Source organism: Diaphorina citri, unplaced genomic scaffold, assembly GCF_000475195.1.
Source record: "Diaphorina citri unplaced genomic scaffold, Diaci psyllid genome assembly version 1.1 scaffold79, whole genome shotgun sequence".
NCBI classification, from domain to species: Eukaryota; Metazoa; Arthropoda; class Insecta; order Hemiptera; family Psyllidae; genus Diaphorina; species Diaphorina citri.
In genome coordinates this window covers 3229-29058 of record NW_007377516.1, presented here as the reverse complement: position 1 = coordinate 29058, position 25830 = coordinate 3229, and the positions used below count along the sequence as shown (strand labels likewise).

At 42.0% G+C, this 25830-nt stretch overlaps 1 protein-coding gene across 1 annotated transcript; it reads right to left on the bottom strand.

Annotated features, from left to right (window-relative positions):
* Positions 1–321: 321 nt before the first annotated feature.
* LOC113472744 lies at positions 322–25096 on the bottom strand. Its single transcript, XM_026832528.1, has 29 exons — positions 24740–25096; positions 22985–23152; positions 22323–22514; positions 19966–20077; positions 18828–19127; positions 14063–14314; positions 13584–13766; positions 13430–13504; positions 12959–13054; positions 12648–12894; positions 12206–12391; positions 11467–11568; positions 11272–11373; positions 10994–11127; positions 10449–10568; positions 10278–10389; positions 9150–9347; positions 8544–8747; positions 7713–7943; positions 6991–7224; positions 6329–6848; positions 5976–6207; positions 5332–5682; positions 4976–5191; positions 4828–4924; positions 3347–3657; positions 2659–2845; positions 1266–1407; positions 322–572 (listed from the first exon to the last, which is right to left on the bottom strand). Exons 1-29 carry the CDS (start codon positions 25075–25077, stop codon positions 404–406), a joined length of 5811 nt encoding a protein of 1936 aa, XP_026688329.1. The 5' UTR covers positions 25078–25096; the 3' UTR covers positions 322–403.
* Between the last annotated feature and the right edge of the window lie 734 nt (positions 25097–25830).

The following is a 25830-nucleotide window of genomic DNA, read 5'->3' as shown; positions in this document are numbered from 1 at the left end:
AAAGACCTTCAAGTATTCAGCGTATTAAGCCAAACACTGACTATCAGTTAGACCTGCCAGGGACACCTGATCAGGTCCTCCTGTCAGGTCTACCTGATAGTGTGTCTGCTCATCAAGGATCAGGTAGACCTGACAGGGGGACTTTTTCAGGTCTACCTGACAGTGAGTGACTGGCCTTAGATGGAACACTTCTTCGACTTCTTTCCTTTGTATTCACATCCCTTCCTTGTATTCCCTTTGTATCCACCCGTTTGTATTCACAAAGCAAGTTCAAAATTCATACATAAGTTGTGAATTGACAATTTACAATGTTAAAAATTTCAATCCTCAAAGTTAAAAATTTGTTAAAATTAGAGCAAAATCCACAACAAAACGTAGATTAGAACAGGGTGCGTCAAAATTCTCAAACGTGGAGCAAAAATTTAACTGCATATCCGGGGAACGCATACACAAATAGCGCCCCGAAGAGGACCACCGATAACACTAGGCCACCCAGTATAAACTTCCACTTGTGAGTCTTGACCACGTCCAGTAACACCCTGTATGGGGTCAAGATGAAGTTGAAATTGAACCTGTTGGATGGAAGAGAATGTCTCAGTCATTATTCATTAATATTGCCCATTCCTTTGAAATTATTTTGTTTCTATTAACCTTCGTAGGCCAGCATAACACTGGCCTAGAATGTATTTAATAGCTTATGGTTGCCAAAGGCTCAAAGAGACCGTCTAGGACTGTGTTGCCTAGGACATGCTGCTATTTTTTTCGGGGTCTCGTGACGACAATATAGGGGAGCGGTTTTGAAGTTCCAGCTATAAAGGCAAGATGGTACTTCAGAGGATGAAAAGGTTTCCCTTCCCATAACTACATTTTGGAAATACTATTGTACTGTTACACCCGTCCGCCCTTTTATACACTTGTTTTAGACCCTCAACTATATCAGTATACATCATCAAATCTGAAGTCGTTCCGTCCAAGGGTACGGGTCGGCTAAACAAATACAAATTGGATCTAGTAAATTGTATAGAATAGAATAGAATAGAATATATCTTGTTTATCCTGCCCGAATAGGACTGAAAAGTCCCTTTACCCCAGCAGTCTAAACAAGGTCTCGTATATTTGATGGGTTAAAGAATAATACATACAACTAACAATTCAGTAAAAAGACCTCGCTTAGCTAGAAAAAAAAGTAAATGTAAATTAATAGCGTAATGTATGTATTGCGTAATGTATGTATAAAAAATGTAATTGTAGAGTGATATATTAACCTGTCGGGTCGCACCGGTACAGGCAAAGCCTCTGGGTCTCTCCGTCCCAGACCTACTGGAGATTGTTCTGCTTCCTCCTTGGTCAGGATGTGGAATTCTGCTTCCAACTTGCCCACGACTTTGTGCTTGTCTGGTCCATTACCTGGGGAAGAAAACAGAATGGTCCGAAAGATCTGAGATGAATGGATCTTACGAGAGCCTCTGATTTGTAAATGTAATGTGAACAAAGAAAAGAAACATCTGAAGATCAGTGCTTATTAAACTATGTTTACATGCCGGAAGAACCACACGAATAAAGTGGAAATAAGAAGGACTGATTAGAAACATTGACACCGATTTGTTTTCTTACACTTTCTTTTCAGTCCTTTCTTAGGAGGATAAACAAGGTGTATTTTATTGAATGGTGGAGGAAAGTACCTATGAGAGGACTGCAACTGCAGAGACTTTAAACAAATAATTTTATATTTTATGTCACGTATGAGCTACATAGCTCGTAGGGAGCTCATTGAGAACTGAGATAAAATAAACTACCTACATTTTGACTCTATTCGATAACCATTACAGGAGTTCAATTTTGTAATACTATCCATCTCAAAAGGGTAAATATCCCAAACAAAGGTAACTTACCCTAAAAATTTGGCTCCAGCTGGACCCAGCTCGAGAATTCGACTGGCCAGGGCTTCACTTTCCATGATGACAGGGGGGTTCGTCAACTTGTCCTTCCTCAGGTAACGGCACGTCACCCTCATGGGTTGAGGGGCCTTGCGGGGGGGTATGATCACGCGCACCCCACTGTGACGGCACCCTTTCATCGCACCCCCACGGGCGTCCACAAGGAAGCTTACTAGGAAACTGGAAAACAAAGGGGGACGTCAAAACTGAGTTAGACTTCTGAACTTGAAGATCTTTGTAGTATTGATGTTAGGGAGGGAGTGACTGATTAGTTCAGTACTACTTTGGGGGGTAACTCTGGTTAACTCTAGTTTATTAGTTAGTCTGGTGGCTTTCTTAGGAGGATAAACAAGGTGTATTTTATTGAATGGTGGAGGAAAGTACCTATGAGAGGACTGCAACTGCAGAGGCTTTAAACTGCAAAGATCAAAATATAATTTTAATATTTTGTCACGTATGAGGTACATAGCTCGTAGGGAGCTCTCTTTCTTAGGAGGATAAACAAGGTGTATTTTATTGAATGGTGGAGGAAAGTACCTATGAGAGGACTGCAACTGCAGAGGCTTTAAACTACAAAGATCAAAATATAATTTTAATATTTTATGTCACGTATGAGGTACATAGCTCGTAGGGAGCTCTGTTTTGGTATTCCCAAGCCGTTTTTAATGTGTCTTGAGTCTAATTCCTTAGACGTTCTCTACCACCCAACCCCACTGCTTACCTCCTAGCTGGAAAGGCCACCAGCCCCGGCATCGTTTGGTTTGGAAAAGGTTGAGTGTAGGGGCGGTATCCTTAACTATATCCCCGGTACATCTAGTAGCAGATCTAGCACCCCGGGGCATACGGGACAAGTCTAGTACCAGAGTACCGATGTAGTCGTCCTGGGAGAAGTTATCGTTGTCCCAAACCTGGAATAAATATAAAATGTCGGGCTGGGTCGTATCCAGGATTTTGTCGACGGGGCGGGGGACTAAATACGACCCTGATGGCGGGATAAAGTAATCGTATAGATACATTTTAAAATAATCGGAAAAAGAATGAGCTGTCGGCTTGTTAAGGATACTTGTACACACTTGGTTGAAAATTTCTCATAAGATTTGACCCGAACACAAATCCACAGGGCCCACAGACATAAAACCATGTAAAATTCGCATACTTCTACATATGTGTCTATGTTGAGAGCATGAAGTGCTCGTATATTAGCCACTGTTGCAACATCCAGCAAATACAGTGTTGCCAGGCAAAAAGGCTGACATCGTGGATAGAAGCTAGCCTTACGAATCTTCGTCCTTACAAATGACAACCATGACATCATCAGCAAGTACGGTGTTATAAGAACAGCCCCTTATTAATTCTTGGGCCCTTAGCACTTGGGTAGAAAGCTCCTTGGACAGAAGATAGCCACTTGCCTGCAAGTGTAACTTCGGCGGAACTCGGTATTCTTCGTCCTTCCGAATGATGACCATGAGAGCTTCAGCCGAGAAGTATTTCACTTCAAACAAGAATCTCCAATTGAAGAAACCCTCTCCTTGTGAAGAGCGATAATGGACGTCTGTCTGCTGAACATCATCCTTACCCTGTAACCAACCTTTCACGTAGATGTCTGAATGCTTCTCACCTGGAAAATCATATAGGTTAGTGAAGGCTGAATTGAAGAGAACATCTCTAAGTTGGACTTCAGGTATTTTCCTAGGATTAAAGTTGGACTTCAGGTGTTTTCCTAGGATTAAAGTTGGACTTCAGGTATTTTCCTAGTATTAAAGTTGGACTTCAGGTATTTTTCTAGAATTAAAGTTGGACTTCAGGTATTTTCCTAGGATTAAAGTTGGACTTCAGGTGTTTTCCTAGTATTAAAATTGGACTTTAGGTTTTTGTATTTTCCTCTAATCGAAGATTAATCTAAATTAATTAACACTTTCGCCGCCAGCCGTATTTTTGGCATGTTTCATCACCAGGCCATGGTGTAGTTGGACTTCAGGTGTTTTCCTAGTATTAAAATTGGACTTTAGGTTTTTGTATTTTCCTCTAATCGAAGATTAATCTAAATTAATTAAGGTATTCTACTATAAAAAATGTTCACCTTCAACAGAATTAAAAATACTTTCGCCAGCCTAGTTAGCTTAGTTGGTAGTGTGTCTGCTCAGGTGATACTTTAAAGTATCACCCCATTCATGTTAGCTCACAGCCCGGTGATACTTCAAAGTATCACTTGGCGGCGAAAGTGAAAATCCCCGATAATTTTCATCAATATTTCGGAAAGTATTGGTCTCACAGAAAAAATACACATACCCCTGGAATCTGCTAGGCCAGAGTAAGCTATTTCCCTTGTTAATCTAATGGAGAGTGATACTCAGAAGTAACACCATCGTCCTAAAAAAGACTCTGCAGGTGATACTTTAAAGTATCACCCCATTCATGTTAGCTCACAGCCCGGTGATACTTCAAAGTATCACTTGGCGGCGAAAGTGTTAATTAAGGAAAACATTGATTTTGGAAATAAGGAATAGTTACTTACCAACAATAGTGTTAATTGATGTTGTTGTCATTGTTGTAGATGGTGGTGTTGTTGTTCATGGCTCAGCTGAAAGGGTAAATTACACTGTACTGTACAATTCAAAAATGTCAGTTACCTACCTCTAAATGATGATAGAGAACAATAATGGGTCAAAACCCAACATTCTTTAATTTACTGAATTATTACAAGAACTAGGTACCTACCCGTTAATTTTCTTTTCTTAGGTAATTTTGTGAAGGTATCTACCCAATAAAAATACAAAAATGTTCATTATATCAAGTACCAAGGTAATATCTTTTACAGATTTTACACAACAGCACATTTGAATTGACATGACCCACTTGTCACACTGGTCACCTTATGACTTTCCATTACCCACCGTGACCCGTGGGTCACATTGTTCTGATACCTTCATGCTATGTGACTCACCCTTGGACATTCTCATCATATAGGTATCATTATCTGAGGTGGGCTGGGAAATTAAACAAATTTTACAACAGTAAAAAAGTATTTCTTTACTCACCAATGTTTTACTTTTCCAAGCTGACCATAAGCTATCTCTTGCATATGTCCATGTCTTCTCTGCTGCCGCAAGTTTCAGACTCTTTGCTTTTAAGAGTACCTCCTTCCATGCCTCTTCTTTATCTCTGGCAGTCAGAGTTGGAGATAGTGCACCGAATAGGGTGGCTTTTTTCTCCTTGATTATTTCAAGCAAGGCCAATTTATTAGCTATGACCTCCTGACGGGAACAGAAATAATGATTTCAAAAAGGAACTTTAATTGTGTTAAGCATAAATGCTTGTCACAAATGTCGCTTAATGCACTACGCTAAATTTTATAACTTCACCCGGACTCGAACCACTAACCTCCAGATCCGAAGTCCACCGTGCTAAAAAAATAAACATCATTTTGATTATTACCACAACTGCCTCTGTGGCGACTGTAAAACCGAGACTCCAAATCCATCTCGGTCATTCCAATATAATCATCTTTCGAGACCGAATCATGATCCTTGATTTCCACCGTCAATTTAGCATCAGTCGGGAACGATCCTTGAATTTCAAAATGGCGTCCGAAATACGGATTGATCTGATTGGTGACGTAGTTTTCCCGATCGTTGATCTCGACGGAACCGGTTTTGAGAACGATGTACGGGTCACATTTGCCGTCCTTGTCCTTCGGGTGAAGACCGTACGCCCGCACGATGTATACTCGGATGGTGACGTTCACCTGAGGTGGACGAAGATGGGAAATTGTTCTATGGCGTTTTTGCTTTGTACTATACGATGCTAGTATCTTATCTCTTGACACTGACAGCATCAAAGACAGTAGATCTTTGGATGAAACCCAAAACTGTTGGTTTGAAAGTTAATCTAGGAAAGAAGTAAGAAAGATTTGATGATATGTATGTATCATCTGCATCATGTGCGACAAAATCACCCGTAAGTCAGAAAATGATTAGGTGAAAGAACCACTTAAAAAGAACAAAAAATATCTCGTTACTCAAAAGCTACGAGTATTACCGTCTCATTGTCAACAGACTCCTGCAGCGCTCCATTGCTCAAAGGTTTTCCACTGAACGTCACCAAATGGTCTCTGTCAGCCGGATAAAACATGACATTACCCTTGAACGATCCGACTTTCATCTCCGCCAACGTATTCTTATTATTAGAAAACAACTTTCCATAGTAGAAGTCAAACGTTTGCAGGACATCTGCAAAGTGTTCAAACTCCGGAACCAACTCCAATTCATTCCTGTAGATAAATAAATAATTAATGCCGTTTCTGTAGTGTTATTATATCACAACTTTGGTGCTCACTGCAGCATTGTAGGATTTTTCCAAATATCTCAATAATCCTAACACCCAATGTTTACCTGTAGATAATCAGCGCCGGGGATTTTTCAATCTCTTGAGGAGATTCTTGGAGTTTTGTGCCAAACTTTGGTGGCACAATGTTGCAACATTTACAAAGCCGGATGGTTTTCCGCTCCTCATTTTCCCGTTGTATCTGTTGAATCTTCTCGACCACCCCTGAGCTATACACCGAACTGTAGTAGAGACTCCACCAGTCTGGTTTCTCCTCCTCATCCGTATCAACTTCAGGAATTGTGAACGTATCGTAAACATTACTTCCAGATGGTTTTTCTTCTAGCTCGATCAACTTATAGTATCTCGCCCTGATCTTGACAGTTCTGTTGTAGCCGCACACACAATACATGGCGAACAGGAAAAGTTTCTTCCCTGTCCACAGGAGGATTTGAAGGAGTGTTAGCACCAGATAAGGGATGGAGCAGATGTTGAAGTTCTGCTTGCGTTCAGGCAGTTTCAGCCAGGCGTTCAAGTAGTGCCCCGTCCTCATTGCGTGCTTTCCGCTCCGCTTGAGACATTTCTTGCCTGGAAAGATGTAAGTTGGTGAAATCAGTTTACAGAAAGAAGAATCTGTAAAGAAGAAGAATTGATGGCTCATTTGAACTTTATCACCCCTGCTAGTTCCTTTTTTTTTAGTCGAATTCCTGTAACTCCCCGTAATGCTTACACTTTTCTCCACATTTGTGCTTCCTCCTATATTTCCGCGTAGCGCGGTGTAGTCGCTCCAACTCGCCCAAAGGAAGGTTCATGTTGATTTTCACCTCGCTTGTTCGTGATGACCGAGCTTCGCTCAACGCTTTCTCATGAAGAAGGATATTGCGTTGGTTCAGGTGAAGTTTCCAGGATTTCTCTTCGATGAAGTGTCGAAACAGGTGATTGATGTTGTCTTGCACACAGATACCTGAAATGAGCCATTGTTGGATTTCATTAGTTAATTCAAGCTAGATGGTAAACTAGCTGAGTTTGCAACAACGCTACTGAAGGGACCATTGATGAAAAGAAAGTGTGAAACAGCTGTCTTAGTATGTAACTTTCAAAAGATTCGTACTCCCAAGAACTAAGATCCTTTCAGAAAAAGAGGAACTTCCCTCCTCTTCCTCTTCAGTATTTGATACTAATGCTTTTCCAGTACTCACCTTTATAAACAGATAAGTGTCATGCTGTGGGACTAGAAATAGGGATCAGTGCAGCCAAACACTAACCAGCCTGGCTAGCTGGAGGTTACAATGTTACAAAGGATTTATCATGCTTCAAAGGAAAAGCACATGTCCTCATGATGGTTGACTTCAGCCTCAAGTAATCTTAGCCAGAGACCATCGACCTCAATCTGTACAGCTATACCGCTACAACAACTACAACATTTGATGCGACTGTAAGTTAATTTCTTACCTGTAAAATAAGCATCGTCCATCAACTCCACATCAGCCGTATTCCACACAATCACCCGCAGTTCATAATCCACTGGTTTCCTCAACTCTATGTTGACTGGGGATGGAACCCATCCATAGTCTGTAGCAAACATGTCCACCCACATCTCCAGCACACCTTGACTCACCCCCTGGGATACCGGGGAGTAGAGAGTGCGAGACTCAATGTGTTGGGGTACCAGATGAGTGCCCACTAGCGGTACCTGAACATCTCTAAAGTTTAATTCCACACTTCATACACATACTACGTTTATTTAATGCGACTGGCTTTGGGACCTTAAACAGGAAGCAGATAAGTGTCATGCTGTGGGACTAGAAATAGGGATCAGTGAACATCTCTAAAGTTTAATTCCACACTTCATACACATACTACGTTTATTTAATGCGACTGGCTTTGGGACCTTAAACAGGAAGCAGACCAGTGTCATGCTGTGGGACTAGAAATAGGGATCAGAGCAGCCAAACACTAACCAGCCTGGCTAGCTGGAGGTTACAATGTTACAAAGGATTTATCATGCTTCAAAGGAAAAGCACATGTCCTCATGATGGTTGACTTCGGCCACAAGTAATCTTAGCCAGAGACCATCGACCCCAATCTGTACAAACCAGCCTGGCTAGCTGGAGGTTACAATGTTACAAAGGATTTATCATGCTTCAAAGGAAAAGCACATGTCCTCATGATGGTTGACTTCAGCCTCAAGTAATCTTAGCCAGAGACCATCGACCTCAATCTGTACAGCTATACCGCTACAACAACTACAACATTTGATGCGACTGTAAGTTAATTTCTTACCTGTAAAATAAGCATCGTCCATCAACTCCACATCAGCCGTATTCCACACAATCACCCGCAGTTCATAATCCACTGGTTTCCTCAACTCTATGTTGACTGGGGATGGAACCCATCCATAGTCTGTAGCAAACATTATGACGACAGTTTCCTTCCAGATCGGAGTGACTGTGGCTTTCACCGTGTGGGACATTGCGGATTTACTTCCTGAAATTACCTAGAATATAACATCGTTTTATGGTCTTTATAGTCTGCCTCGTTAGTAAAGTGGTTAAGGTGGTCGTATAAAAGGGGAAAAAAGGGGCATGAAAGAAAGAGTGAGTTACATGCGTACATGGTTTATGATCTGACTCATTAACTGAGTAGCCCTCTGAAAACAGTAGCTCTTATAACTCTCTCTAACAACGTTCCGTCAAGTTTTATAACAAAGCTCTTCAGTTATTAGTTATTACTTATTAGATACCGGATACCAACCTCGCCCAGCGTTGCTTGAGTGATCAATTAAGAACTGGTGCATTCAACATGCTATCGCGGATTTCGTATTTTTATATAGCTGCTAAGTTTTTAAGTGATTAGCGAAATCTTATTTCGTATTTTCTATGACCGCACTGTACACATGTGCTCGGGTCTGAAACAGTGTCTTGCTCGTATGAGGTATCACATGGGGTAGCGCCTCCTTGTCCAGCATGTCTTTCATGACATCATCATCTACGGGTAACATGCGGATGCATGCGGCACGCTGTGACGCAAGGCCAAACCACATATATGCGTCAATCCGACCTCCCATCGTATCGGCAGAGTTTCTGTCTTTGGAAAAAAAAGGTGACCCAGTTACAGCCCGTTCACACTGAACGAATTTTTCTTCGACCGAAGTTACAATATTTCCGAACTTTTCTTCGTTGGCAATGTGAACACACTAATTCATTCAAAAGAACCCTACCTTAAAGATCTCGCTCAATATTGTTTGAACTCTGAAGTGCTCAGTAATTTTGTGATACTCCTTGGCGAACAAATATGATTTCTGAAATGTCTGTTCATTCAAACCTTCGATAATTCATATACAAAGTCCCGAAAGGAGAAAGAAACCTCGAGCCAGCCACTCACTATCAGCTAGACCTGACAGGTATACCTGACAGGCGGACTTGATTAGGTGTACCTGTCGGGTATATCTGATAGTTAGTGGCTGGCTTCATATACCTTTGTAAGATTTGTAAAAGTTACTATAGAACATAAAAATAAGCATCATTCAATAGGATAAGGAAAGTCGTGTGATGTTCACACCAGATTTTTCTGTTTGTTGCGCTTGTTAACCTGCTGACCCTCCCGAATGGTTCATCACCGAATGGAAATCAGGAAACACCGGGTTTATCTGATTTTGATGGAGTTTGGAAAAAGTATTCCACAATGTTAATTTACCATTACCATTACAAATCTCATCAGTAAATAAATGATTTCTTCAATTTAATTGATCCCAAGGGCAAGGTAAACCTAGAGTCCTAGACCCTTAACAAATGGAGTGTACCTGAAGTGTTCCGATCCACTCGACCACTTTAATTTACTTGGTTAGTTCGTTTTTTGATCCTTTTGCGGCCCTTATCATGAGTAAGGTCTATAGTTTACTGTAACGCTTGTCACACTATCACTGGAGAACCATTGTGAGCTTGTAAGAGTCTAATAGTATACTACATATCTTCAAATAGTGGTCAAGTTCCTTGACATTTGTTCAAGTTAACTTGCTCAAACTCTCCACCAATCCAGTCACAGCTTCCTTGAGCACCTTCCCCGCTCTGTCTTCATCTTTACTGAAGATTTTCTCCTCAACTTTGCCCAGTTTCTCTTTCAGCGCCTCCTGAATACGAAATATTCTGTTTCTAAGGTATAGTCGCTTCCCAGTTTCTCTTTCAGCGCCTCCTGAATACGAAATATTCTGTTTCTAAGGTATAGTCGCTTTCTCAAGTCGGGCAGAGTGAGGGTGAAATGGAGACAGGGTTTGTCGTTGGATATGTTTAGGTTGTAATAGACGTCATCCTGAGAATAGAAAGACGATTTGTTAACCAGAAAAATGTCCATTTATTCCTCGGCCATTTGTTCGTAGTTGGATTTTGTAACGTCCCTGTTACAGTTGCTAGGTATCATATACGTATAGAAAGGGAGTTTGACTTTAGCAACTTTCATTATCCTTGGGCCTGCCACTCACTATCAGGTAGACTCATCCTGAGAATAGAAAGACGATTTGTTAACCAGAAAAATGTCCATTTATTCCTCGGCCATTTGTTCGTAGTTGGATTTTGTAACGTTCCTGTTACAGTTGCTAGGTATCATATAGAAAGGGAGTTTGACTTTAGCAACTTTCATTATCCTTGGGCCTGCCACTCACTATCAGGTAGAGCTGACAGATACACCTGATCAGGTCCGCCTGTCAGGTCTACCTGATAGTGAGTGATTGGCCTTACCTGAGAGTAGCTCGTTAGATTGTCCAGGGTTTGACTGCTGCGTCCCATACTTAGCACGAGACTCATGTCATTGCCGCTAAGTTCCTTACGAAGCATGTAGTAATGTAAGCCAAGCTCCCAACATGGCCTCCGAACTGTACAACGTAGCTAGTCATGTACCCTTTATGGCCAAGTAAGTTAGAAAACCTGTAAACCCTCATTTGGTGAGGGTTTTTCTTTACCATTAGGCAAGGTGGTCAGCTAAAATTATTCTGTGGGGCTATAAGATATTGCTTTACGAAGCATGGACATCTCATACACTGCAATGAACAGGAGGAAATCGTCTTCACTCCACAGTTTGTCCTGTTGGATGCCGGTGGCTTTAGACTTCTCTGCAGTTCCTGGAGAAGAAAAATAGTGCTTTGGGATAAGGACGTTATAGTGCCCCTCGTTTCGTTTCAATCAAAACATTACTTAATCAAGCTCTCGAGTACGAAGCATGGACATCTCATACACTGCAATGAACAGGAGGAAATCGTCTTCACTCCACAGTTTGTCCTGTTGGATGCCGGTGGCTTTGGACTTCTCTGCAGTTCCTGGAGAAGAAAAATAGTGCTTTGGGATAAGGGCCTTATAGTGCCTCTCTGTAAATAACTCTCAATGAAATAGTGCTTTATTTAGACTGTCGAATTAGGACATGAAGTCCCTTTATCTAAAAACGCATGACTTTGTTTTTGACTCTGATTTGACAATCGTTGGCCCTATATAGGCAAAAATATTGCTAATTCCTAAGAAAGCGAGCTGTTGCGAGAGCAAACCTTATCTACTAAAAATGATTTTGGGTGAGTAAAAACACTTGGCTTTATATGTTTTACGTATATATAAAGCCAAGTGTTTTTACTCACCCAAAATCATTTTTAGTGTTCGAATTGTTTTACCAAGTGTGTGTACCAACAAATAAGTTAATACAAACTTATTCCTTCGATGTTTTATAAAACCTTATCTGTTTAGAATAAGTTTAGCCCGGAATCTAGCACTTATAAAGCTAACTAGGCTGGGTGCGCTAGCAACCAAAATTACCAAAACCTAGTTACTAAATTAGGAGATTTCTTTTCAATCAAAACATTACTTAATCAAATTTGCTAGCTCTCGAGTTATTTAGAAAATCAATAGCTGAGTAGCTCCCAGACTGTCATCTTCTTCATATATACCACAAAGTTTCTAATATCTTACCCACATTTAGCTTGAGCAGGGATACGCTCACAGGGATAGCTTCCACCGCCATCAGCAATCTACCTGAGTAGAACATCTCACTCGTATAAATGTACACAACACTAGGTCCAAATACCGGTATAGATTCCTTGATCATACCCACAGTACTGATGATGTCCCTCAGACTTATGTGGAACGTATACACGACTGTCTTGCAATTGAATAGGAATATTTATTAGCATAGAAGCATAGATAGGCCAATTTAGGTCATAGCATAAAAAACACAGGTGTTTCCAAATACCGGTATAGATTCCTTGATCATACCCACAGTACTGATGATGTCCCTCAGACTTATGTGGAACGTATACACGACTGTCTTGTAATTGAATAGGAATATTTATTAGCATAGAAGCATAGATAGGCCAATTTAGGCCATAGCATAAAAAACACAGGTGTCGGGCACCTTTGTCACCTTCAGCTACTTGTTCAACTTTGGTGAGGTCAGCGTTTTCGTCACCGTCTTCAACGATTTCCACCAACTCTACCGCCGCTGTTATTTCTCCCACTTGCATGAACCGGTTGTACACTGGATAGGTTCGTAGCTTTGTGCTGCTTGCGCTTTTGGTGTCTTGTAAGAGCACCACGTTGGGTTTCACTACGGCTCTTCCTATCAGCTCGTCTCTGTCCTTGGTCAGTTTGTTTGATATTACCTGTGGAAGAGAGATGCAAAGTGTATTAATGATGCTATAATAACCGTGAGGAACGTTGCCTTACTTTAGTGATCCATGATTGTAAGAGCACCACGTTGGGTTTCACTACGGCTCTTCCTATCAGCTCGTCTCTGTCCTTGGTCAGTTTATTTGATATTACCTGTGGAGAAGAGATGCAAAGTGTATTAATGTTGCTATAATAACCGTGAGGAACGTTGCCTTACTTTAGTGATCCATGGGAAACTGTTACATTTAACGTGTTCTCGCCGCTGGCTTTCCCTATCCTTTTTTGCTAATAACCCAAGAGACAGGAGCATCTTTGACAATCATCCTCAGTAGATTACCCTCACTACCAGTATAGTATTTTATTTTTTAAAAGAGGTTCGATAGAGGGAACTGTAACTGTTAATTTCTTATCGTCCCGAAAGCGAAGAGAGAAGGAAGACATAGGAAAAAGCCACCCGTTCCGAGAACGAACCTAATCTGCTCAGATAGCAAACATGTCCACCCACATCTCCAGCACACCTTGACTCACCCCCTGGGATACCGGGGAGTAGAGAGTGCGAGACTCAATGTGTTGTGGTACCAGATGAGTGCCCACTAGCGGTACCTGGTGACGGATTGGAGAACTTTTGTTGACCGAAGGAAACGAGGTCGAATTTTAACTAGATGATTTTGCACTCCTTAGCGCCAGACTTGGTCTTGAAGTCATCGTCATCCCAAAGCTCCAGGATGATGGTAGGCTGATTCTGTTGGATTCTGGACTTGGTCCGGTATTGCACCACTCGAGATATGACGACAGTTTCCTTCCAGATCGGAGTGACTGTGGCTTTTACCGTGTGGGACATTGCGGATTTACTTCCTGAAATTACCTAGAATGTTACATCGTTTTATGGTCTTTATCTGTAATTCTTTAGTCTGCCTCGTTAGTAAAGTGGTTAAGGTGGTCGTATAAAAGGGGAAAAGGGGGGCATGAAAGAAAGAGTGAGTTACATGCGTACATGGTTTATGATCCGACTCATTAACTGAGTAGCCCTCTGAAAACAGTAGCTCTTATAACTCTCTCTAACAACGTTCCGTCAAGTTTTGTAACAAAACTCTTCAGTTATTATAAGTCATTACTTATTAGACACCTATATCAGAACAATCAGTACAACTATCAGCATACCTTGACGTAGGGATCTGACAGACCAGACACATCATGGCCCAAATCTATGACCGCACTGTACACATGTGCTCGGGTCTGAAACAGTGTCTTGCTCGTATGAGGTATCACATGGGGTAGCGCCTCCTTGTCCAGCATGTCTTTCATGACATCATCATCTACGGGTAACATACGGATGCATGCGGTACGCTGTGACGCAAGGCCAAACCACATGTATGCGTCAATCCGACCTCCCATCGTATCGGCAGAGTTTCTGTCTTTGGAAAAAAAAAAGTGACCCAGTTACAGCCCGTTCACACTGAACGAATTTTTCTTCGACCGAAGTTACAATTTTTCCGAACTTTTCTTCATTGGCAATGTGAACACACTAATTCATTCAAAAGAACCCTACCTTAAAGATCCCGGTCAATATTGTTTGAACTCTGAAGTGCTCAGTAAATTTGTAATGCTCCTTGGCGAACAAATATGATTTCTGAAATGTCTGTTCATTCAAACCTTCGATGATTCATATACAAAGTCCTATCAGCTAGACCTGACAGGTATAGATCCCGGTCAATATTGTTTGAACTCTGAAGTGCTCAGTAATTTTGTGATACTCCTTGGCGAACAAATATGATTTCTGAAATGTCTGGTCATTCAAACCTTCGATAATTCATATACAAAGTCCTGAAAGGAGAAAGAAACCTCGAGCCAGCCACTCACTATCAGCTAGACCTGACAGGTACACCTGACAGGCGGACTTGATTAGGTGTACCTGTCGGGTCTATCTGATAGTTAGTGGCTGGCTTCATATACCTTTGTAAGACCGGATCCGTCAGTTTAGCCCATTTGTGGTAGATTTGGTGATGTTCCATATCCCATACCGTGCTCAGATCGAACTGAAATGAGAGAATTCGACAGGGAGAGGTTAAAGTTTGTTTGATGGATAATCTTTGATTCGGAATCTCAGCTTACTCAGGCTGAAAATACAGTGGAGCAGAGAGCAAAGCTTTTTGCTCTCAGTTCTATGCAGTTTGAATTCGTCGCTTCCCCCTATCTGCTCGATGTTCTATGCGCTATGCTCTCCGCTCCTCTCAAGATTGTGCACTTAGAACACTTTCTGTCGAATATTTCAGAAAAAAATAAAGCTTTATTTTCGTTTCCCTACCTTTAGGCTGCGTTTATCAATCGTTGGGTAAAAGTCCTGTGTAGCTACATGCTACCCAAGATAAACGCAACCTTACTTCCATTCTTAACAGGACATGAGGTACACAATACGGCTGCCTGGAAGGGACTGACAAGAAACGCCGACCCTTTTTAAATAGGAAAAGGCTAGGAAGAAGACTCGCTTTCTCTCTTACCTGAACAACGCCCAAAGGCTTCTTGACTTTGAAAGTTCCTCCTGTATCCATAACAGTCAGAGTTACCACATTGTCCAGGAAATTCTCGAACGTCTGCTCGAAATCGAACACAAATGTTTCGTTATAGTAGGGCGCAAACGTGGCTTTCTTCACTCGAGTTATTTTGGTCTCATGATGCAACTGAAAGTAAGAGAATGAAATGCCAGCCTAGTTAGCTTAGTTGGTAGTGCGTCTGCCTTGTAAGCGCTAGGCCGCGGATTCGATTACCGCCCGGGGCGGATTTTATCCTGATGGGGTAATGTTCGTTCTCGGAACGGCTGGCTTTCTTTCTCCTATCCCATCTTCCTATTCTTCCTTCTCTCTTCAATTTCTGGACGATAAGACCATAGCAGTTACAGTTGTTTCTGTAAAACCTCAAAAAAAAAGAGAGAGAGAGAGAATGAAATTTTAGATAGATAAAATCTTTGTTATAATTATCGCTCTCTTAGAACAACTTCTAATTTGATTGATTAACAAATCAAGGGGCAAAACGAAACGGGCAAATTTAAAGTTGGCCCACGACTTTCACAAAGGGGGGGGGGATCAACCCCTAAACTCTTATCAAACCCTTTATATTAAACTCCCTGTACCTACCTATCGCGTTGAAGCCCTAAGTGCAACCCTGACCTTGATGGACTAAAGTCTAAAGCACAAATATGGCCCTACTTATGCCAATAAAAGGTACTCAATTGTCCACACGAAATTGAGTCCACACCGTTACATTAGAATCATTAGATGATAAGGGCCCTAAGTGCAACCCTGACCTTGATGGACTAAAGTCTAAAGCACAAATATGGCCCTACTTATGCCAATAAAAGGTACTCAATTGTCCGCACGCAATCGAGTCCAAACCGTTACATTAGAATCATTAGATGATAAGCTAGATGTTGTAGTATTTCAAGCAGAAAGCTGAAGTAATTTCGCATCCCCCGGGAATCGAACCCAGGACCTCCGGTAGTTGACGCTCTCACCATGTTTATTATCTCCCCCTAGGGCGTCCCATTCACGTGGAGTTCGTAGGCAACCTCATCCCGATCGCCAAGTCCGGGGACCCTCTCAAACTAGAGTTCCACGCCTTTAAAGAGAACCGGCTGCCGTTTACCGTGAGGGTTCGAGACGAAACGTAGGTGGGAACAACTCAGTAAAGATAAACTGGTCGTTCCAAGTGATCTCGGAATGCCAGGAGATGCGATAAGGTTTGCGTTCAGTGGAGAGGGCATTCCGGGCGTAAGTGACAGCTATGGAGACGTTATTGGTGATATCTGGAGAGGGGAGGCGGCCTTGGTGGAGGAGGGGAATGTCGGCCTTGGACAGGAAGTCTTTGCCTGGGGGGATGAAGTGGATAAGAATTTATTTATTATACACACTTGAACGGGCGGATCCTTTACTACATAAAATTTACTCTAACTAATCCTCTTCCTATATATGTACATATAACTAATTGAAAAAGAAAAGAGAAGATGGTTGATTAACTTGTCAAGTTGAATAGCAGGTGGAACATTCTGCCACACAACCAACGTTACTTACTATCAGGTAGACCTCTCTGGCACACCTGATCAGGTCCGCCTGTCAGGTCTGATACCTGATGAGCACACATACTATCAAGTAGACCTGACAGGTACGGCAGAAAAGGTCTGCCTGATACCTGATGAGCACACGCACTATCAGGTGTACCTGTCAGGTCTACCTGATAGTGAGTGGCTGGCCTATGAAAGCAATGTGTTTATAATACATATTTGGCCTGGGCCAAACAAACAAAGCCCACCTATCCCGATCTTTCCAAACAGTCTCGTAAGGTTCACCTTTATACACCCTCACAATATATTTGGCCTGAGCCTCCAAATTCCTTCCCTCGGTTCCAAACAGGAGGTTTCCCTCTAGTTGCTCGTCCGCTCTTTTCATCTGGTGCGGAATTTTCAGTGTTTCCCCCGGGCCCAAAATGTGGAGGTCGAATTTCAGATAACCTTTGATGAAGGGCATACGGTTTTTCGGATCCGTCATAAGAACAGCCCCTTATTAATTCTTGGGCCCTTAGCACTTGGGTAGAAAGCTCCTTGGACAGAAGATAGCCACTTGCCTGCAAGTGTAACTTCGGCGGAACTCGGTATTCTTCGTCCTTCCGAATCACAACCATGAGAGCTTCAGCCGAGAAGTATTTCACTTCAAACAAGAATCTCCAATTGAAGAAACCCTCTCCTTGTGAAGAGCGATAATGGACGTCTGTCTGCTGAACATCATCCTTACCCTGTAACCAACCTTTCACGTAGATGTCTGAATGCTTCTCACCTGGAAAATCATATAGGTTAGTGAAGGCTGAATTGAAGAGAACATCTCTAAAGTTTAATTCCACACTTCATACACATACTACGTTTATTTAATGCGACTGGCTTTGGGACCTTAAACAGGAAGCAGATAAGTGTCATGCTGTGGGACTAGAAATAGGGATCAGTGCAGCCAAACACTAACCAGCCTGGCTAGCTGGAGGTTACAATGTTACAAAGGATTTATCATGCTTCAAAGGAAAAGCACATGTCCTCATGATGGTTGACTTCAGCCTCAAGTAATCTTAGCCAGAGACCATCGACCTCAATCTGTACAGCTATACCGCTACAACAACTACAACATTTGATGCGACTGTAAGTTAATTTCTTACCTGTAAAATAAGCATCGTCCATCAACTCCACTTCAGCCGTATTCCACACAATCACCCGCAGTTCATAATCCACTGGTTTCCTCAACTCTATGTTGACTGGGGATGGAACCCATCCATAGTCTGTAGCAAACATGTCCACCCACATCTCCAGCACACCTTGACTCACCCCCTGGGATACCGGGGAGTAGAGAGTGCGAGACTCAATGTGTTGTGGTACCAGATGAGTGCCCACTAGCGGTACCTGGTGACGGATTGGAGAACTTTTGTTGACCGAAGGAAACGAGGTCGAATGTTAACTAGATGATTTTGCATCTAGTTTTTCTGTTTGGTGCTTTTTAACCTGCTGACCCTCCCGAATGGAAATCAGGAAACACCGGGTTTATCTGATTTTGATGGAATTTGGAAAAAAGTATTCCACAGTGTTAATTTACCATTACAAATCTCATCAGTAAATAAATGATTTTTTCAATTTAATTGATCCCAAGGGCAAGGTAAATCTAGAGTCCTAGACCCTTAACAAATGGATTGTACCTGAAGTGTTCCGATACACTCGATCACTTTAATTTACTTGGTTAGTTCGTTTTTTGATCCTTTTGTGGCCCTTATCAAGAGTATGGTCTATAGTTTACTGTAACACTTGTCACACGATCACTGGAGAACCATTGTGAGATTGTAAGAGTCTAATAGTATACTACATATCTTCAAATAGTGGTCAAGTTCCTTGACATTTGTTCAAGTCTTTGTAAGACTGTCTCTCCTTGGAAAACTCCGTAAAGAAGAGACTGTTGAATCGTCCACACTCGACACCTCTCTCCTGTTCTTCCTCAGAGTAGATGATATGCCCTGGTCGTATCTTGCGACTCGCTACCAGGTTGTTCTTGTTGAGCAAATGAATGAACGCGTAAGGGAAACTCATGGGCAAGTCCTGCGTCAATTTGTCCAAGGTCTTGGCGTAGCTTCTCAGCTTGGAGAGTTTGTCCTCGAGCGTCCGTTGTTCGTCCAGTCTGGCTTGAACTTCGTTTCGGATTTCTGAAAAGGCAGAGTATAATACATATATGAATATCGTTTATTATAAAAAGCGCTAGGCCGCGGGTTCGATTCCCGCCCGGGGCGGATTTTATCCTGATGGGATAATGTTCGTTCTCGGAACGGCTGGCTTTCTTTCTCCTATCCTATCTTCCTTCTCTCTTCGATTTCGGGACGATAAGACCATAGCAGTTACAGTTGCTTCTGTCAAACCTCAAAAAAATAAAGAGAGAATGAAATTTTAGATAGATAAAACCTTTGTTATAATTATCGCTCTCTTAGAACAGCTTCTAATTTGATTGATTAACAAATCAAGGGGCAAAATGAAACGGGCAAATTTAAAGTTGGCCCACGACTTTCACAAGGGGGGGGGATCAACCCCTAAACTCTTATCAAACCCTTTATATTAAACTCCCTGTACCTACCTATCGCGTTTAAAAAAGAAAACACCTTATTTTAAGAAATTTCCATGGTCACTCTCTAATCTTGAAAGATGACCCTTCCTCCATTGACGTCCTCATGCGTTTCTTGAAAAGAAACAACTTCCTCAAACACCTTTAGATAGTTTTTTTTCTGCAAATGGCCTTGTTGCTAAATTGTATTAAAAATAAATAAATAAATAACTCTCTAATCTCTGGATTTGTGAAAGATGACCCTTCCTCCATTGACGTCCTCATGCGTTTCTTGAAAAGAAACAACTTCCTCAAACACCTTTAGATAGTTTTTTTTTTTCTGCAAATGGCCTTGTTGCTAAATTGTATTAAAAATAAATAAATAACTCTCTAATCTCTGGATTTGTTTTTTGCTGAAATAAGAAGAGAATAGATCAAAGCTAACTTTATCATTACCTGAACTTGGACACAAGTGTTCATGTTGGGTTTGAGATAGTGGTTCCCCTCTATGACATGCACAAGAACCAGGAACCTCTGCGACAGTGATCTGGTTGTGATCTTGTCGAAACTGTTGTGGAATAAGTTCATTGTGTTTGGTGTCACTTATCACGGCGTTGTTCGACTCAATGAGACCTGAGACATTGGAAAAATTCACTATGGAGTAAGAAGTTGTGTGTCACTTATCACAGTGTTGCTAGACTCACGAGATATCTTGAAACAGAATTCCTGGAGTTGCGAGCTTCGTTGTCTTTCCAAGACTTAATCAACTGTGTTAGTTATCCTGAGATTGTATGATTCAATATTGAACACACCAAAAGTACTGCCTTTGGTCATTAGAGTGAGTCACACTTACACGTCACACATGACTCTAGAGATAGAGCGATCAGTGTGTGAACTATGAAATGTGAAATGTGAATGAGTGAATGGATCTCGTTCTTATAATATAAGATTAGAAGTACGAGTAGTCCCTTCATCCACCCATACTGGGCCATTGAAAGGAGGCACCTGCCGGCTTTCGCTCTTAGATTTAACCCCCGTCAACCGCTACTCTGAGATTGTATGATTCAATATTGAACACACCAAAAGTACTGCCTTTGGTCATTAAAGTGAGTCACACTTACACGTCACACATGACAAGAAAATAAATGAACTGTCACTTCTAAGTTGGTAATGGAAAACACCCGTTTGATAGCGGTTAGCACTTCTACAACAGTGACTTTCTGGACTGAGTAAATGTGTTGAATCTCTGCAAAATAGCGAATATTTTAAGTAACCAGTTAATTACTGCTAGCCCTGATGGGGTTATTAACTTTGGGGCAACGTCAGGAGTTTAGGTCTAGGTTGTGTTTTGTGGACAGCTAGAAAAGTAGGAAATAGGAAGCTATTCGCTATTTACATTTTTCCGCCTTGATAATGTTTTGTAATTAAGTTATCTGAAATTCTACAAATCATACATCTTCAACCACCACTTCTCTTCTGCTTGTTTCCAGGCGGTAATTCCAAGGCTGTCTGGGAAGATGTCACCGGAGCCACACCTCTAACGTTTGTCAAGGATTGCGTATCTTTTACCACCACCATATCCGCCAGGTTTTGGCTTGTAGATTGTAGTAATGTCTTTATTTAGACTGTCGAATTAGGACATGAAGTCCCTTTATCTAAAAACGCATGACTTTGTTTTTGACTCTGATTTGACAATCGTTGGTCCTATATAGGCAAAAATATTCCTGATTCCTAAGAAAGCGAGCTGTTGCGAGAGAAAAAGCAAAACTTATCTACTAAAAATGATTTATAAATATATACGTAAAACATATAAAGCCAAGTGTTTTTACTCACCCAAAATCATTTTTAGTGTTTGAATTGTTTTACCAAGTGTGTGTACCAACAAATAAGTTAATACAAACTTATTCCTTTGATATTTTATAAAACCTTATCTGTTTAGAATAAGTTTAGCCCGGAATCTAGCACTTATAAAGTAGACGCGCTACCCTCTAAGCAGTCTAAGCTAACTAGGCTGGGTGCGCTAGCAACCAAAAGTACCAAAACCTAGTTTCTAAATTAGGAGGAGATTTCGTTTCAATCAAAACATTACTTAATCAAATTTGCTAGCTCTCGAGTTATTATTTAGAAAATCAATAGCTGAGTAGCTCCCAGACTGTCATCTTCTTCATATTTACCACAAAGTTTCTATCTAATATCTTACCCACATTTAGCTTGAGCAAGCCAGGCTAAGGGTATTCTGTATGACTGACGATAAGGAAGACAAAACTCTGGAACATCAGGAACACTTCACGGAGGTGGCCAAAAGTCGGGACGTCGAAGTCATGCAAGGTAAACCTTTGTTCCCACTTTTACAGCACAACAAAATGACACACTGTCCTGAAAAGTCCTGAATTTAGGATTTCAGCAAGGGTAGGGGCAAGAACCTAACAGTCGTTTATAAGGGGGATGCGCCAAATTGTAAGCCACTATCGTTAGTACATATCGTTAGTAACCTATATTACTACATTTAGGAGAAAAAAAATCCCGGGGGCCCTAAGTGCAACCCTGACCTTGATGGACTAAAGTCTAAAGCACAAATATGGCCCTACTTATGCCAATATAAGGTACTCAATTGTCCACACGACATTGAGTCCACACCGTTACATTAGAATCATTAGATGACAAGGTAGATGTTGTACTATTTCAAGCAGAAAGCTGAAGTAATTTCGCATCCCCCGGGAATCGAACTCAGGACCTCCGGTAGTTGACGCTCTCACCATGTTTATTATCTCCCCCTATTAGGGCGTCCTATTCACGTGGAGTTCGTAGGCAACCTCATCCCGATCGCCAAGTCCGGGGACCCTCTCAAACTAGAGTTCCACGCCTTCAAAGAGAACCGGCTGCCGTTTACCGTGAGGGTTCGAGATCCGGACGAGACAACAATGGCGAGAATCCTGTTCATGAGGGAACCTAAGGTGGCGCGTGGCGAACCTGCCCAGTCACCCCTATGTACGCTCAACATAGGCCTGCCTGACAATATAGGTGAGTAAAGTGTCTATTAAGGTCCTGGGAAAAAAAGAGTGTTTCACCGCCTTTTTTATTTCGTAGCCATAAAACAACTGCTACATTGGAAGCTTGTGGTCCGTGTCGTAGCATGCCCATCCCGTAGTACCTATGTCCATCATCGGGCGATAAGAGACACAATACTTGCCATTTAGGTGCTGGGTCAACACGAGAACACCAGAAAACGAGTGCAAATTTTTGCCGCTGATGGAATGCGAACCTGGATCTCGTACACTTCTTGTAAGGCTAATTTTGAAGCTCCTTTCAACTAATTTTACAATATCCGGACTAAAAACAATTTTATGATTTGTAAAACTAACGAACATATCTGTCACTTCCTCCGATTCCAGTCCCCGAGAGCGCAATGTCAGAGTCCGACCTTCTCAATCTGGACATTAGCCACCAGTTATTGGCGGGCCGCTCATTCGCTCACACGGAAACCATACAGCGGGCCGACATTCGACTGAGTGACATCAGTAATCTATTGGCTGGGGATTGGCGGCTATTGGCGGCAGAGTTGGGTATTGCTGACGATGATGTGAGAGCCATAGGGCAGGAATATGGAGACAACCCCCGCCAACAAGCTCTGGTGATGCTGAAACTATGGATGAAAACACAAGGTAAGTACTGGTAATAAAATTGTTAGCGAACGGCGATAGCACCTCATTTCGAGTGGTTGTTATCCGACTGAGTGATCATATGCTGCTTTTTCTGAGCAATCGTATAGGTACTGCTTTTCCTTCCCTACTCGGGCTGGATAAGATTAATATGAGGGGGCTGGTAACTTGTCGCATTGAGGCTAAAAACACCGTCTCTAAAAAGCTTATTGCCATCTTAGTTAGCTGAGAGGATAGCGCATCTGCTTTGTAAGCGCTAGGTCGCGTGTTCGATTCCCGCCTTTATTACATTAGTTTCCTCTATCCAATCTCTTGGAGGGAAAAAAAACGTAGTCTCTTTCCCTGGCAAACTCCACTAATAGATTTGACACCTTTAAAAAACTAATGTACATATGTATTTACATGCATTTTAATTCGTATTTATATTCCTTTCTGTCGAAGACCTGCTTAGTCTAGAAAGCTTTATTTTCGTTTCTCTACCTTTAGGCTGCGTTTATCAATCGTTGGGTAAAAGACCTGTGTAGCTACATGCTACCCAAGATAAACGCAACCTTACTTTCATTCTTAACAGGGCATGAGGTACACAATACGGCTGCCTTGAAGGGACTGACAAGAAACGCCGACCCTTTTTAAATAGGAAAAGGCTAGGAAGAAGTTTTGTGGTAGATTTGGTGATGTTCCATATCCCATACCGTGCTCAGATCGAACTGAATTGAGAGAATTTGACAGGGAGAGGTTAAAGTTTGTTGGTGGATAATCTTTGATTCGTAATCTCAGCTTACTCAGGCTGAAAATACAGTGGAGCAGAGAGCTTTTTGCTCTCAGTTCTATGTTGTGATTCGGAATCTCAGCTTACTCAGGCTGAAAATACAGTGGAGCAGAGAGCAAAGCTTTTTGCTCTCAGTTCTATGCAGTTTGAATCCGTCGCTTCCCTCTACCTGCTCGATGTTCTATGCGCTATGCTCTCCGCTCCTCTCAAGATTGTGCACTTAGAACACTTTCTGTCGAACATTTCAGAAAAAAATAAAGCTTAATTTTCGTTTCCCTACCTTTAGGCTGCGTTTACCAATCGTTGGGTAAAAGTCCTGTGTAGCTACACGCTACCCAAGATAAACGCAACCTTACTTCCATTCTTAACAGGGCATGAGGTACACAATACGACTGCCTGGAAGGGACTGACAAGAAACGCCGACCCTATTTAAGTAGGAAAAGGTCGGATCGGTCAGTTTAGCCCATTTGTGGTAGATTTGGTGATGTTCCATATCCCATACCGTGCTCAGATCGAACTGAAATGAGAGAATTTGACAGGGAAAGGTTAAAGTTTGTTGGTGGATAATCTGTGATTCGGAATCTCAGCTTACTCAGGCTGAAAATACAGTGGAGCAGAGAGCAAAGCTTTTTGCTCTCAGTTCTATGCAGTTTGAATTCGTCGCTTCCCCCTATCTGCTCGATGTTCTATGCGCTATGCTCTCCGCTCCTCTCAAGATTGTGCACTTAGAACACTTTCTGTCGAATATTTCAGAAAAAAATAAAGCTTTATTTTCGTTTCCCTACCTTTAGGCTGCGTTTATCAATCGTTGGGTAAAAGTCCTGTGTAGCTACATGCTACCCAAGATAAACGCAACCTTACTTCCATTCTTAACAGGACATGAGGTACACAATACGGCTGCCTGGAAGGGACTGACAAGAAACGCCGACCCTTTTTAAATAGGAAAAGGCTAGGAAGAAGACTCGCTTTCTCTCTTACCTGAACAACGCCCAAAGGCTTCTTGACTTTGAAAGTTCCTCCTGTATCCATAACAGTCAGAGTTACCACATTGTCCAGGAAATTCTCGAAGGTCTGCTCGAAATCAAACACAAATGTTTCGTTATAGTAGGGCGCAAACGTGGCTTTCTTCACTCGAGTCATTTTGGTCTCATGATGCAACTGAAAGTAAGAGAATGAAATGCCAGCCTAGTTAGCTTAGTTGGTAGTGCGTCTGCCTTGTAAGCGCTAGGCCGCGGGTTCGATTCCCGCCCGGGGCGGATTTTATCCTGATGGGATAATGTTCGTTCTCGGAACGGCTGGCTTTCTCCTATCCTGTCTTCCTTCTCTCCTCGATTTCGGGACGATAAGACCATAGCAGTTAAAGTTCCCTCTGTCAAACCTCTTAAAAAAAAAAAAAAAAAAAAAAAAAAAAAAAAAAAAAAAAAAAAACAAAAAAAATGGATAAAAGTTGCACGACTACACTTCCAATGCAACCGCAATGGCTCTGAAATGTTTCTTCCTCACCATCTCTCCTCAGGTATGGCTGTGTTACACGAAGTGCTGGGCATGTACCATAGCGGCGTGTTCAAGGACGGACAACTAGTCAGCAACAAAACAGACAACCACACCCAACATGTGCACGAAACAACGACCATCACGAGTCATTCGAACGAGGACCCTTCCGTCGTGGAGACCACTACGATAAGCACGACGACAACGAAAAAGTCCAAACAGAAACCGAAGCCCAAAAAGCGAACCGAACCGAAATCCCTCGTGAGCGATTTTCTCAGCCAGGAAATCACCAACAGTAGTCACCAACTGGTGGAAATTCCCTCCGGAGAAAATCCCGCGAAAAATCCCTCGCCTTCCCCGCGAACACACCCGGAAGATGGGACCGGGTGGGAAAAATACCAC